General features: G+C 38.2%; 1 protein-coding gene across 5 annotated transcripts in view; it reads right to left on the bottom strand.

Annotated features, from left to right (window-relative positions):
- The window catches only part of ZZEF1 (zinc finger ZZ-type and EF-hand domain containing 1), a 59,493-nt gene that overhangs the window by 35,582 nt on the left and 9,013 nt on the right, over positions 1-14,898 (bottom strand). For all 5 annotated transcript variants that reach the window (XM_030472724.1, XM_030472725.1, XM_030472727.1 and 2 more), the window contains 17 exons: positions 13,976-14,186; positions 12,408-12,524; positions 12,018-12,196; positions 10,918-11,016; positions 9,818-9,909; positions 8,787-8,935; positions 8,131-8,242; positions 6,762-6,977; positions 5,798-5,898; positions 5,291-5,460; positions 4,356-4,489; positions 3,985-4,055; positions 3,441-3,555; positions 2,666-2,825; positions 1,602-1,723; positions 1,405-1,515; positions 589-755 (listed from right to left, as the gene is read on the bottom strand). In XM_030472724.1, the coding sequence (XP_030328584.1) occupies positions 589-755; positions 1,405-1,515; positions 1,602-1,723; positions 2,666-2,825; positions 3,441-3,555; positions 3,985-4,055; positions 4,356-4,489; positions 5,291-5,460; positions 5,798-5,898; positions 6,762-6,977; positions 8,131-8,242; positions 8,787-8,935; positions 9,818-9,909; positions 10,918-11,016; positions 12,018-12,196; positions 12,408-12,524; positions 13,976-14,186 (2,326 nt within the window). The remainder of the gene's footprint in view (positions 1-588; positions 756-1,404; positions 1,516-1,601; positions 1,724-2,665; positions 2,826-3,440; positions 3,556-3,984; positions 4,056-4,355; positions 4,490-5,290; positions 5,461-5,797; positions 5,899-6,761; positions 6,978-8,130; positions 8,243-8,786; positions 8,936-9,817; positions 9,910-10,917; positions 11,017-12,017; positions 12,197-12,407; positions 12,525-13,975; positions 14,187-14,898) is intronic.

The following is a 14,898-nucleotide window of genomic DNA, read 5'->3' as shown; positions in this document are numbered from 1 at the left end:
TACTTCCAAATTTACTTTTTAAGTTTTGGGGAAAAATGTTTGCTTTTGGATTTTCAAAAGCACTGAATCTGAGCTGTCACATCTTTCCGAACCACACCTGCATTGCTTCACATCACTCTTAAGGATTTATTTCATGTTTCAATGCAACAGTCCCAGCAAACACAGACCTGCTTTCCTGCAGAACTTTCCCAACCCTTCAGGATTGGTAACGGGTGCTAATTTTAACATCTAACATATGCCTTAACTAAGCAGTAGCTGGATACGTTGCCAAGAGAAACCAAGCCAATATTTTTGCCTAAAGAGGGCAAAATAAATCCCACAAGCACAAACTGTGGTGGTCACAGCAATATTACAAAACAGACCAAGACCAAAGGAAGCAAAATTTGTATGAACAGCATGTCTGTACATTTGCCAGAAGTGGCAGTCAGCATGAGAAGTCATTCAAAATACACATTCTAGATTACACAGGATAATGAAGAAACCGAAATGGCATGCTTGGAGCACAGGAAGCACTTCTTGCACATTGAAACATGAACTGCCCCTGGGCAGGTAGATACTGGAATCTAACACAGCACAAGACCAAATTACCTCCTTTCAGTTTCACAGTTTTCATCAAATTCCACCTCAAAGTAAGTTGCCCCATGACATAGGAAGACTGAGACCTCATGGCAATTATTTTCATAGTTATGAGGCGATTCCATCGTCCATGTTCTCAATACCACAGGCTGTTCTTGCTGCCAGCTCTCCATTTCCATCTGTAGGACAAAGATGTATTCTTGAGATACAAATGTAAAGCATCTAAAAGAATCTAAAAGATTATCACACTAGATTTGTGTGTCTATACTTTCAAGCTGCCAGATGTACATACAAAGTGGCATTTAAAAGGCTACACCTAAACTCGTGATAAAGACACCCTTGATAATAACGGTAAGGAAGCACTTCTAAAGCAAAACTCATCTAGTCCCTGGGGGAGGAGACAGTCTCACCCCAAAAGTGCCTACAAGTCTCCAAAGGTAACAAGACAGCCTGGGTGACTAATGCAGATTAAAGATCTACACTACAGACATGCAGACTTTAATTACATCACCACAGGCAATAAATCTAGAAGTGTTAAGCACATACTATTTTTAATCTATTTTCCTGTTCATCCTCAGAATCCCTCTTCCTACCTAACTTCTATGCTTCCCATTCCAGTTGAACTTTCTGGTCAATTTGCTCATCTTCCATATCAGTACAGATACATTTCTAGGTCTTCACTCTACATTTCATTACACAACTCATGATTTTAGAAGCTTTCTAGCCCCTTTCAAACGCTCACCAATAGAATCACCTCAGTTCTCCATGTCTGTCTTGCAATTTTGCTTTTGTTTCACTGTACTTATTAGTGCCTGTATCTTTAGTTACCTTGTGAGGCTCATTACAAAGGCTTTTCAGTGGTTCTATCAAAGTGCTGAATCCCTGTAGCAGAGTACAGTACGGAATGTCTAAAGTGCAAAAATCCAACAGGAAGATGACCTAGGAGAAAACACAGGTCTCATGAAGATGCACGTCACCACAGCCATGCTACCCGGGAATAGTACAAAACCCCAGTGTTCACTTACCAGCTGACGAGTTGCCATAGCAAAGACAGAGTTACTTATTTTTTCTACTATTGTTTTGCCACTATATTGAGATAAAAGTGACTGCAAAATCGTTCTGATATTTGACAGGAACTGGCCCACATCTAAAGAGAAAAAAAACCCTTAATAGCCACCTTAAGGATTTGCTACCACAACCTGCTTTATCAAACACTTAAGTGCGTGGTGATGTGCACAAGAGGACAGACAGCAGGAAAGGCATCTGCTGCCCCAAGGCAGTGATACTCAAGAGTGAAAACAGTTCAGAGAAATTTTCTGTGGTATCTCTATTGTGGAAACAAGTCATGCTTAGCAACCATACTACAAAAAAGTTGAGTGATGAGTAACTTAATCAAACACTCCAAAATTGTTTCAATAATCTCAGTGTATTCAGTAGCCTCCCTACAGAGGTGCTTAAGTACAGCAGCTTAAGTAACAAGTGAGGCTAGTCAGTGTTAGCTATAGCTTTACTCCATTTTTAGATGCAAGATAGGAACCAAACAAACTTATTTATACACAAATAACAAATATGAATTATACATAAAATTACACCTTCTGGCCCAATTAACTACTTAATATTGAGCTGCTGCATTTAAAAAACAAAACCAAATCACTGTAGCAAAGCACCCCCTAGAAGTGCCCAGCTTCTTAAGTAAGTTCCTGTCTTCTTGCTATCACAAACATCAAGGAAAATATGTATCACCACAGAAAGGCTTATCAAAACAAGGGACATTTAAAGAAACCAACATGTCCAAATGAAAGTGTAATTGTTTGTTGTTTGGGTGGGGGTTTTTCAGTATGTGACCCCCAAAACTCACTGACATGTTTTCTGAAGATTCTCCCAACATCAAATTAGCAGTATCAGTAAAATTCTGAATTGCTTAATATGCCTACAAACTCCTTCCCAGAGTGATCAGAAATGCTCTGACAGTTACGACTATGCTCCAGGCAGCCACTGCTGAACCCTTATTATACTGCACTCTGTAAAATCACATTTTAAAGCCCTGTATCACACCACACTTAATTCTGTATTCAATCCCAGCACTTACAGTTTTTAAGGATTTCTACTGCAAGATCCTTGGCTGAATTATCACTACCCTTAAGCTGCAGGTAGCACCATGAAAGGAGGCTACCTTGAACAGACCAGAATAAGGAAGACAAGACTGTGCCACTCTCTTGCTGCGCAACATCCAGCATCATCATTTCACACTGAAAAATAAAGAATGTAACAAAAGGATATTCTCTTCTGCTGCAGAATGACACACAATATGTACTAAGTCAACTACGATGGACATTATCATCCCACTCACCCCACAAAAAGAAGATTCAGTGCAACTGACAAGCAGCATATAATGCCACGAAGCAACTGATGTGGTTTTGTTGTGATAAATCACAATTTTAAGCAGGGATAGCTACATATGAGTCACTCCATGTTCTCAGCACATTTTTTCTGTATATGTAAATGAGCCTCCTCCATTTACACCTCCTTTAGTGTCATGATCAATTCTAACCTCTCGATAGGGGATGATTAGTTCTGCTTCCCCGTGTGGATAGGGTGGCATAAAGTCTTCTCAACACTACAGAAAAATACCTCATCTTATACATTACTCACTCTACTATAATGAAATGTTACTGCCCAAAGGAAAATACTTCAATTGGTTGGAAAAACCTAATCCTACAGACTTGAACAGCCATGAATAGTTTTATCCAGAAGGACAGGAAAGCCAATTCTTTAGCATACATCTTGGGCATGCAGCTTGAGTTTCAATGCATACAAAAACCACAGCAAAGAAGTAGGAACAGGAACAGCGCAAGGATAGTTACCTCTCTTGCTGCCACTAGCAGAAGGGTATCCATGACTGACAGCACTTCACTTATGTCAAGATTTTCAGAAACTCCTTTCTCTGGTAATAATAGGAGTCCACCTGGATCTTGATCACTACAGAACAAAGATCTTCTTACTAACCAATAACAAGCAGCACAGTTCCAAAACACAAATTTAGTTATCATTGTGATACACCTGTAGAGATCCTACTGTACAATCACTATGAAAATCAAAAGTTTGGGTTCTGATTACTCCAGACTGATTAAATCAATACCAACCATCACCATGGACAATCACTTACAAAAACTGGAAGACAGCCTAGGAGCCATCTAAGAGCAATATACAACATTGGGCAATGTTTTATATGCTTATTCAGTTAATAAACATATTAAGTAGTAGCATTTCCCTCTCTAAAGCAAAAGACAATTGATTTCTTTTGAGAATTATTTTCCAGGGGAATAACATTTCTAAAACCAATTAAATATGAACTTATTCACAGATGTGGGGCACCAGGCAATTCTTTTCCATCTCAGGACCCCTTACCTGAAGTGAGTACACAAGGATCTGAAGGCGAGATGCACAGACTGCTTATGTTCTTGCTCTGTGATGTTTTTCTAGAAAAGGAAAGAGATTTATTTTTATACTATGTTCTGTTTCCCTCCTCTGTGAGAAAAGATTCTAATTTCTGCATTCTACTATTCATTTTTGGTCAGAAAAGCAGGGTTAGCTCCTCTTTCTTTGGATAAGCTGCAGAAAGAAAGAAGAGGGAGGGTAAAAAGAGGCAAAGAAGAAAGGAAGGTTTTACTTTAAAGGGACAAAACATAGATTATTTGGCAACAAGAACTCAGATATGTCCTCTTTTCTGCATAAAGAAAGCAGGTGCTAAAAAAGCAATTTCTCATTTAATGATTTACCATCATGGTGAAGAGCTGGTGTCGCCTGGTCTGTCTATCTGGGAAAAAGATTGCTGCTCCACTGAGTAAGGTGTTCTTAACTTCCTCTTTTAGCATTTTCATTGGCATGAAGTTACTGTCCCCCATATCCACTACTGCTCATGCAAAAAGGAAAGAAAATGACAAGTTCAAATTAATACTCAATCTGATGTGTCAGAGGCATAACTGAATTCAAGTGTTATTTTACACATCTTCAAGCCCTTGCAATCCCAATATACCCACAGAAAACGAGGGGAAACATTTTGACTTCCAGCAAGAAAGAGTTTTCTAAGGATATTTCTTCACTAAGTAAATTAATTCTACGAACATTAAGGCTTGATGACTATCAAAGATAAGAGAGTTTTCAAGATGTGACAGATTCTACATGAACTGGTTTATCTTTAGTTCACTTTTTAGGAGACTATTAGGGAATTAACAAAAAAAAAAAATACACTTTAATAAAAAGAGAGCACCATCCTACTTCCAATGAAATCTAGTGTGTAATTCCCATTCTCTTTGCTGGCTCCAGAATTTTCCCTGTGTTTCATTAAACCTTACAAGCTCCTAGTAAGATCACTTGTATTTATATGAAATACCAGAAATAAAAGAACCCCAGTAACATTATATTAAAGGATCACATTCCCTGCTGGTTCAAGCAGGTGATGTGTTCAAAAGAAGTTTTCTATTGCAGCTGTTTCCAGACCCCATGTTGTCAGAATGTCTACAAAACCATTTCATAGGGTCAAGGAAAGTTTCACTGTGATAGACTTATTAGTACTCACTGACCTGAACAAGAAAGAAAGGAACAGTAGCTGACTTGGCCTCTAGGAATAAATATCTTTTCCCAAATTGTAACTGTTGTGATACACTTCTAAGCCAGAACAGACAAAACAGGCAATATATTCAATATAAATTACCTTCACACAAATGTCTATAAAGCTCTTTTGCAGCTTCTGTGTGACCAGATGTTTTACTCTGAGAAGTTTCTTGAGGTTTAGCAGTTTTATTGTCTCCGGTAAGTACAGAGAAGCAGCTCTGGAGAAGCTGCAATAGGAGTGTTTGAGCAAAGATACATTCTTCCCTTGGGCTGTAAAAAAGTATAGAACAAACAGAAGCAAAAACTAGAAAAGAAGCTTTTTTGCACCAAATAGATAACGCTATGAAAATCACTATCTTAGATGGGTAAAAACCACTGAGTAGAGAGCACATAGGCAAAAAAATTATAGCTACTGGCTAAATTAATCTACATCTCAAGCTTCTACATAACATTATAGTTAAAACCCCATATGGCAGCAGTAGGAAAATGTTATTTTTGTAAATGATGTAGTTTAGGAAGAAGAAACTGCTGCAACTAAACGAAGCATACGTTATTTATACATACACACAGAGCTCAATGCTTCAGCACCAGTAAAGAATTGACTTACTTTTGGTGAAGTTTATTGTAAAAATTCCAGAAGAGCTGCAAATCAAGGCCTGTGAAATCTAAAAAGGACTTGTATTTTAATCCACTCTCCTTCTGTTGAACCTTAAAAAGGCAAAAGAAAATGCAGGATTGGAAAACTAACTCCATACAGAACACATTTATAAAAAGTAAATCCCTGAGCAGTGGGCTTAAACCAGGCTAGTTTCTTACATATTTGCAGCTACCATGAATTCCAGTGTGAGTTCTTTCATTGATACTCCAGTGCCTAAATGTGACAGTTCATGCTGAAACCTTCCCCTTCACAGAGCTACTAAAAGGACTCTATCTCCTTTTTCTAGATGTCTAGTCCCCCACAACCGGAAGACTTCACATTACCTCTACCTCTCCATGTAATTTAGTTGAAAGTAATAGTCAAAATGAGACTGCCCATGGTGCAGAATGGAAGCTGAAAAGGCACAGATGCATGCACTGTAGGAACAAAACATGATTTTGACATGTATCCTCAGAAGTAGGGTACATCATGCTGACATACAACAGCACACACCAGCCACATCTCTTAACTGTGTATGTCTCACCCTAGATATTCACAGAATTATTTCAGACAATGCAGCCTTCCCAGCTATCTCTCTATACATTTTTCACACACTTGCTTCAGAAATACCAACACTATCTAACAGACAGTAGAGCATCCTCCTGTTGCATCTACTTCACCCAGCATTGTAACCTCATGCTGAAAAATGGTTATTAACCCTCTTCTGGACCCAAAGTGAGCATATTCCTAGTCAACATCAGTAAACACACACAGAATGCTGTTCTTCAGAAACCCTTTTTTCCTCCACAGCATAGTTTCAACAGTTGCTATTACCTAGGACCAAGATGTTCTTTAGCCAGTCACAATTCCTTTTAGCACAGCCTTATTACTTTTAGCATGTACACCCTTAAAAAGAACTAAGAAGTGAAAATACCAGGTCCTGTGCCAGCTGCTGGATGAAATGAAGTGTCTTCAGGAGAAGAGTTGTGCCACAAACTGTATCATCATCGGTTTTCCTGCACTGCAAGCAGTTCATGCTCCTGCTGGGCTCATCCCGCATAGGCCGAAGATACCCAAGAACATTCAGGCCTTGAACTCCAAGCCGTTCTGCTGTGTCTTGTCTTGTGCACAAGAACTTTATCATCAAGTACTAGAAGGATATTAACACAGCACAAGACTTGGTTTTAAAAGCTAGTACACATTTGGCTTTTAAAGACATGAGTGCATGTACGTATGGCAAGACTACAGGTGAGGTTGGGGGGACCAAGCCTTTTCCCTGTCAATCACTTCCACAAGTTTAAAATACTGAGCCTGAACTCTCCCCACTTCCAGACAAAGTCACAGTGATGGTTCTGTGACCTCTACGAGCACCTGCAAAGTTAGTTAATTCATTATCAGTTCCATTCATTCTGCATACTCTCTTCCTTGGTTGTATAGTCACAGGACTTTTGCAGGTTAAAAAGTTATTAGCTGCATTTAGAAGCAATCAGAGGATTAATGTGTAATATTTAAAACATATTTTTATGCAATCTGTCCACTGTGAGGTACAGAATGCAAAGCTGCAGGGAACAGCAAGTTCTGTGATCCAAATGTACTCAGTAATTGTGTGCGTTCATAAGTCTCACGGACTGTGTTACACAGACAGCAGCAGAATGTCTTAGCAAGTAGTGATGGTTTTAGAAAAGTTCCCGGTTGACTTTTAACTGTGCCACCACTTCTGCTAATTCCCACAGTACAAAAAGGATTGGGGAACTGAGCAACAGCTGATTCCAGAAACGAGGGAAACGCACGATCTGAAAAGCAAAGTTTCCTACTTAAACCCTACAAACCAAAACCTGTATTGTTTTGTATCTGTTCAAGCCACTCTTGAAACAGAAGTCCCACATTCCTCAAGGGAATTAGTCTGATGGACTGCCTAGTAATTGTTTGTCCCTTAAAACAAGGGATCTGGCTCTGAAAGAATAAATGTTGTAACTATGTAGTAGTTAATTTGTCTAGATATTAGAACAAAGCAACAATCAGGTCATCCTTTCTAGAAATATCTCCCCATGATAAAGCCAACAGTCTACACATTATCACATAATTTTGCATTAAACATATGTGTACATACAGAGAAAAAGAATAAAACTCAGAGGATAAAAGTTGACTCGTGTTTAACTAAAAGCCCATTGCTTTTTACCTCTACCCAGAAGAGCTGTCCTTACACATAAGAGTTAAGTTTATTTCATTTGACATTTTAACAGAGCACAGAGAAGAGCTTCTGCTCACTGTGATTGGTTCAACGGATTTTCATGGTTCCTTACTTGGGAAATTCTGCATTGCTGCATTTTGACATCAACTTCATCCCATTCTTCTTCCACTTCAAACCAGCCAATAGGATCATCATCTCCCAGATCATCACACGAGCAGCTGCTTCTATGTGTAAAAGAATGCACCAAACCGTGAAGTTTAAAGAAACTGCAAAGCTCTTGATATTCTGCCAGAATATTTTTGCATGTTATGGTGATAAGGATGTGAAGAGAGACAATGGAAAGTTTCACACACCCAAATTCTATCATGTGCAAGGTAAGAAAAGTAAGGAAATCTTTTTAGTCATGGTCCCCAACCTCCCCTCACTCCTGAGCAACAGTTCCGAGAAACTCATTTAATAAAAGCTAATTAACATATGACCTTCCCAGAAGGTGTTTCTGCTATCAGTGATCTGCACCTCAAGTAGAACATGGATTTTGTCATATCCCTTTTTAAACAAGTCTTTAAATCAAGATATTGAAAACAACAGCTATATACATATTGCCTCAAACACATCACATTTGGCCTCATTGAAATCAAACAAGTAACAATTCAATGAAGCATCATTCTTAAGTCATTTGGAACAATTCTCAACAGTTCAAACGGCATTGAAAAAAGATCTAATATCACAATTATTTTCCAGGTATTCATTACAGAAGTCCACCTGTACCTGTTCTTTAAGAACTGTTTGAATTCCCGCAGCTTCCACTTGTCATAGCTTTCAAATCTTTTGAAGTGTTCCTCTGCGTGGAACTTCTCTGAAGCACTATTATAAGCAAACACCAGCCCACACTGGGCCCCAATGGCTCCCCTTCGGACCTAAAAAGAACAAATTCAGAGCAATGGATTAAAAAGTTGACAGTAAAAGAAAGTGTTGCTTTCACAGGAAAAAAGAAGTCATGGAAAACAACTGAATACTGACAATACTGACCTCTGGAATTGCACATTGAAACGAAATACATTTAGAGAAGGGTTAGGAAAACTAAGTCAATCAGGATCATGCATCATGGTTAACGTTTGCTATATTTATCACCCTCCTAGCACCCAAACTCCAACTCCTGTTAGAATTTACTTGCCAGAAGTCCATCCATGTCTAAGTGTTCTTGACACTGAAATATAGATCCTTGTTCCAGACATTAACCTACTGCTGTGGCTTAAATAAATAAATAAATTTAGCTGCAGAAATCTCACTGAAGCTTGGTCCTGGCCCTGAGATTTAATCACAGGATCTTGCTTTTAAACAAGACAAAAACCACACCAAGTGTTCAAATTACCCTACTGTCTCTAAAAAGACTTTGAAAGACCTACATTTAAACTGAACTCACATGCTATGTATCTTGACACCTGCTATTCAGAGTCAAAAAACTATTTTAAATATAAGATATAAGATCTGACATATAAATCCATACTCTTTGGAGAGATACCACACACTTAAAAGTGACTGACTTGAGTATATTGTAAGATATAGACAAAAGCAATATAAAATAAACGTCTTTACTACATGCTTGTGGCACCCTGTAACAATTTAAGACCTCCCTTTCCTGAAGTTCTCTGTGATTTACAGCAAAGCAAAACCCTAAAATAACACTATTTCATGACGAATTTAAAACTCCAGTTTATACAAAAAAATACTCTAATTCAACTCTACCACGAGGGAAACAAGCAAGCCTTCTGCTTCAAAAGCATACAGGAACTACATACCTTGATTCTAATTTGTGTCACTTGAAATGAAGATTCAGTTCCAGTAGAAAGAATAATACTTGCTCTGGTTTTCCCAGTTTCAGTAAGAAAACCTAAAGCAGCAGTGGGAATAGAATGAGGTTGGAATGACTGCTAGTGCAAGCTGTTTGAAAGAGAATACTAAGACTGTGGATTAAAGTGGGGGAGGAAACAATACTACAACACTTTTCTACTGAAATGCTCATTAGTTAGAGAGCAATCAGCCTTTGGAATAATCTCCCCAGGGAAGTGGTGGATTCCCCAACATTGGGCACTTTTAAGATTCAGCTGTACAGGGTGCTGGGACATCTAGTCTGGGTCATGCTAATGAGGAAAGGTTAGATCAGATGATCCCTAAGGTCCCTCTCAACCTGGGATTCTGTGATTTTGTGAGACCTACAAAATGAACTCAAACACCACACACAAGCAAACAGAAGGGTAAAATAAGCATTTAGAAAGTGCTGATTTTCTATCACAATAGCTTTCATTTACCAGTAGCACTGCACAAAACAATACACAAGTGTTTTAAGTAAGATTAGTAGCATTTCATTTAAGAAAAGAGGTAAGAAACACACAACATTTTGTTTAGGTTGTATCCAGTACATGAAAATACTGCATTAACAAAGGCAGGCTTGAAAGGAGAATTAAGTTATGTGCAGCCAGTGAGAATTTCAAGGATTTCTACCAAATCTCTCCATCAATATTTGGGAAACTAGCAGTGAATGATTCATGACTTCAAGCCCCAAAATGTGCTCCAGGATCATTTTCTTTGTGAGAGCCCATTGCTGATTTCCAAGTAGAATTCTCCCCTAAATCCAATCTTTTTGTTTGGTTTAACAATAAACTGGCTCCTGAGAAATCCCCTTTTTAAAACAGAATTTAGATACTGGGGGCTTTTTGTTGGTTATTTTGGGTGTTTTGTTGTTGCTCTGCCTCCTTTTCTTTTTTAATTACAGATCTTCCATACCGTAAAAGTAAGTAGCACCAAATAGCTACAAATATACATATGGAACAGCACCACAGCCTTGATAACAGCCTTTGTGTCTGGTTGAATATTCTGGATTTTAAGTCCCGGCTCTTACCATCCCCAGTCCATGGCTCCACGAGGAGGTTTTCAGGCCCTGATTTATCTTCTTTTCCCTTTACATCACAGGCTTGCAAAGTGAGTCGTAAAGGTTTTCCTAGGTAAAAAAATCAACAGGTTTATCAACTTCATAAGAAACAAACCTGGAAAATCTGCTTTCTAAAGTTCTTCATGAAGACAAGAAATGGAAGAAAATTGCAATACTATTGAGATTTTTGCCACTGACAGTCAAAAAAATAAAAAGGGGGGGGAGGAAACAAACTGCAGCATAAGATACACGTTAACCTAAAATAGCTCGAGTTTTAGATACAGAGAGAAGGAGAAAGCAAATCATGACAATTAATGTTCCTTCAACTGTCTGCACACTTTAGAATTCCCAATACATGAAATACCACTGTTGGCTTACAAAAAGCAGTAGCTACTCTAGGAAAAACAAAGCAATTTTCAAAGCTTTTGAGAAAAAATACTGATATCATAATTAAAATAATTCACATGTCCTTTGGCACAAGGCAGGAAGTCCTGACAAAACATAAAGTTGACACCTGACAAAAGACAGATTTATCAAACAAGTACAGTCAATACAGCCAAATCCTACCTTGTGCCAGACCACACACAGCTCTATACTTCTGACATACTCAGATTAATTTATAAAAGTGAAAATAAAAGAACTGTAAAGAGATGCTAATGACATTCCATCTAAAAACACATCTTATGTTTCTGCACATGTCTGCAAGAGGGACCACTTACTGAGGCTAAATGTGCAAAAAAGCACGTTATTGGAAGAATAACAATAATTGAAGTCATCTGCCTTTTACACAATACAAACACTACCACCATCTTGATATAGGGGCCATTACCTATAAAAGTTCACGTTTTCTTCCTCAAGATGATGCCACCTGGTTCAATTCTTAGATCACATAAAGCTGATCTAATCACCAAGTTTTAGGGCCATTCAGCTTCGCAGGGTATCTTCTTGGTAACAGTTGTTAATTTAGAAGCCTTGTATAATTTTAAACCCCAGGAGAACAAGTAAAACAACTCAAAGCTGCATATTGTCTGAAGGATCTACAGAAAAGGATCCAGCAATTATTCATTTACCGTATTTATACAGTAGGTTCTGTCTGACCACTGCCATGGAAGCGATAAGCGATGAAGCCTTGTATGGAGTTTCCAGATGATCAGTGATTGTACAAAGAGAACTTATCACTTTTGCAACACTCCCCCTGGCTAAGGCAAAGGCCAAGAGTGTAAGTTCAACCTCTGGAGTAGTACAACAACTGGGGAGGGAAAAAAACAACAGTATGAAAAGAAAACTCAGGACACTTTTCAAATAAAGACAGATGATGTTCACATGGAAAAATCTACACTGCTTGTTTCTTAACATCTTCCAATTTTTCAAGAGCAGGTGAGTAAAGATGAGAGAAATTTGCTATACAAATTCTTCTAAACCATATTCCACTGCATCAAAATATATCAACACAAACTTACCTTGTTATTCTTATAAGGAAGCTATCGACTTCTTCCAAAACATTTGGAGATAAGAAGCTTGAAAAATCTGTAGAGCCTGGTGTTAGGGATAAAGGTGGCATGTGTTGCAGTGCTTTCCTAGTAAAAGGACAGAACACAACATCAGAAAACTAGAATCAGAGAAAACAGCCTTCTAAAATGGATATTTGACTCGTCATGCTTTTTGTGAGCAAGTCTCTACAAACACGTTCTGAGTGCAGGAAATCTACTGACACAGAGATTCTCTTCAAAAGGTAAAGCCACTACTGCATTCTAGGCAGGGAAAGTTTAACAGCTGCTGGGTAATCCTGAATCTAGTCTCATCATCTCAGATTCAATGAGACAAATAAACCAAGGGGTTTTGAATTACATCTGTGAGAACATTAGAAACAGTGTCCAAGTACTGCTTTATTTTAAATAGTTCTAGCACTGAGCAAGAGCCTGTTAATAAAAAGAAAATTGCTTTTAAATTCTTTCAGAACAATTACAGAAACTAAGACAGCTCAGATGAGAGTTTGTTTGATTTCCAAAGGTCATGTAATAACCCCTGAAAATGCAGATTATTAAACAGTTTCAAAGTCATTCCATCCAATACTAAAGTTTGAGGTTTTGCTTTATAATTCCAAACACTGAATTTATAATTCCTGAAAACATACTTTTAGTCAAGATTTCTCCAGTCTTTATTACCTCAGTATTCATGTTATATTTGTAAAAACCATCTAAACTGAAGCAAAACTGAAGGCCCCCAGTTTTAGTAAAGCTTGCACCTATGAACCTTCCTCAGACATAAGCGTGTGGAAAGTTATCTAAGCACTAAAGAGGTTCCATAGATGACATAAATTAAAAGATAGGCTTAATGGACTTTAGCCTGCAGTACTCATTAACCTAATGACCGCAGTGCTCTTGAGCATGGTGGAATCATGCTAACTAAGCTCTATAAAAGCTGATGTGGGTGTGTAGTGATTTTATTAGGATTCCAATCCTTGAAGTCACTGGGCAGAAGTGTTTGGCAATCACACAAGGAAACATTACACAGAAAACAGCCAATCACCAAAGCAAACAGCTACAGAGATATTGCATGTATCTGACTATATCCCCATGTAATGCACGACAAGGCACTACGCAAGCAAAAATGTGCTGAAAATTAAGCCAAATTAAGCTCCATTCCATGAGCTCTATTCCGTAAATGGAAGTTGTCCAATATTTATAATAATCACTAAAATTAACAATAATTTTAAGCTTCTCCAAAGTATTTCAATTCAAAGGATAGGTAAAAAAGGTATTTTTCAGTGTATGTTCAGTCATTGCTTAACAACTAGATTAGATACAACAGTCAGGAGAACTATACTTGTTCTAGTACATACAAATGGATAAACGAGAAGTATCAAAATTTAAAGTGTGATAGCTAAAAAGATGATTGAACACCTTACTGGAGGGAGTGGAAACCAGTTACACAAGGTAGATTAGTTTACTGAAGCTGTAAGTATTTAAAAAAACCCAAACCAAACTAAAAATAAGGCTATCACATGCCATGGAAGTTTGGTACTTACTGAGTATTTTGCAAAATAGTGTGAACAAATGCTGGGTTTGTTTCCATGGAAGCTGTCACCAGAGAGGTCAGCAGCGACCAGTACCAGATCGCAGAAGCATCGCATACGGAGACGCCCACCTTCTTAACCCGTTGATACCCAACAGCCCTGAGCCCATGGATTCTGGTGTCGCATCCATCACTAAGGCAACGCTTGATATTTATCTGTACATCTGTCAAAACACAAAATAAGACTTTTTTCCCCCCATTTCTTCTGCTGGATAAGATCTAGAAGAATCCAGAGATTCAAAACCAGAATTATTGCAAAACCTCTGAGAAAATAGCAGCAGATATGTAACAGTACTCCCACATAGAGACAACACCACATATGTGCTTCTTCACTGTACACCCTACGACTGGGAAAATTTAGCCCCTGAACAGCTTATGTGATCCACTACATATTGTTCAGCTACAAATTAGGAGAAAAGCAGCAAAAAAAAAACAAACACCCTCAAAGTGGAAAATAGATTACAGATTATTTCACCAGTACCCTTCTACCTACATACACAGGAAGCATCTTGGGAGTGGTAGTGGAGAATTAGGGGAAAAAGAGTAAAGCCTAAAAGCAAAGTTTTAAGTTACATAAAAATCTTGAAGTAAGTTCTTGACCATTTTTCATAGATAGCATCATCCTAGTTACTTCTGAGGAACAACATCCTTGCCACCTGCTTCTGTGGCAGTGCAGGTTCATCTTAGTGAAAAGCACCTATTTGAAGTGAAGGGACAACATTTGTGAAGCTGCAGAAACCATCTTTCTGGCTTTAAGCTGAAAGAGGGGAGATTTAAATTAGCTATTAGGAAGAAGTTGTTGACTATGAGAGTGAGGCGCTGGCACAGGGTGCCCAGAGACGCTGTGGCTGCCCCATCCCTGGCAGTGTTCAAGGC

This window comes from Strigops habroptila (assembly GCF_004027225.2).
Source record: "Strigops habroptila isolate Jane chromosome 13 unlocalized genomic scaffold, bStrHab1.2.pri S16, whole genome shotgun sequence".
Classification (NCBI taxonomy): Eukaryota; Metazoa; Chordata; class Aves; order Psittaciformes; family Psittacidae; genus Strigops; species Strigops habroptila.
The sequence above is the reverse complement of the archived record's forward strand: the minus strand, read 5'-3'. Positions and strand labels throughout refer to the sequence as shown.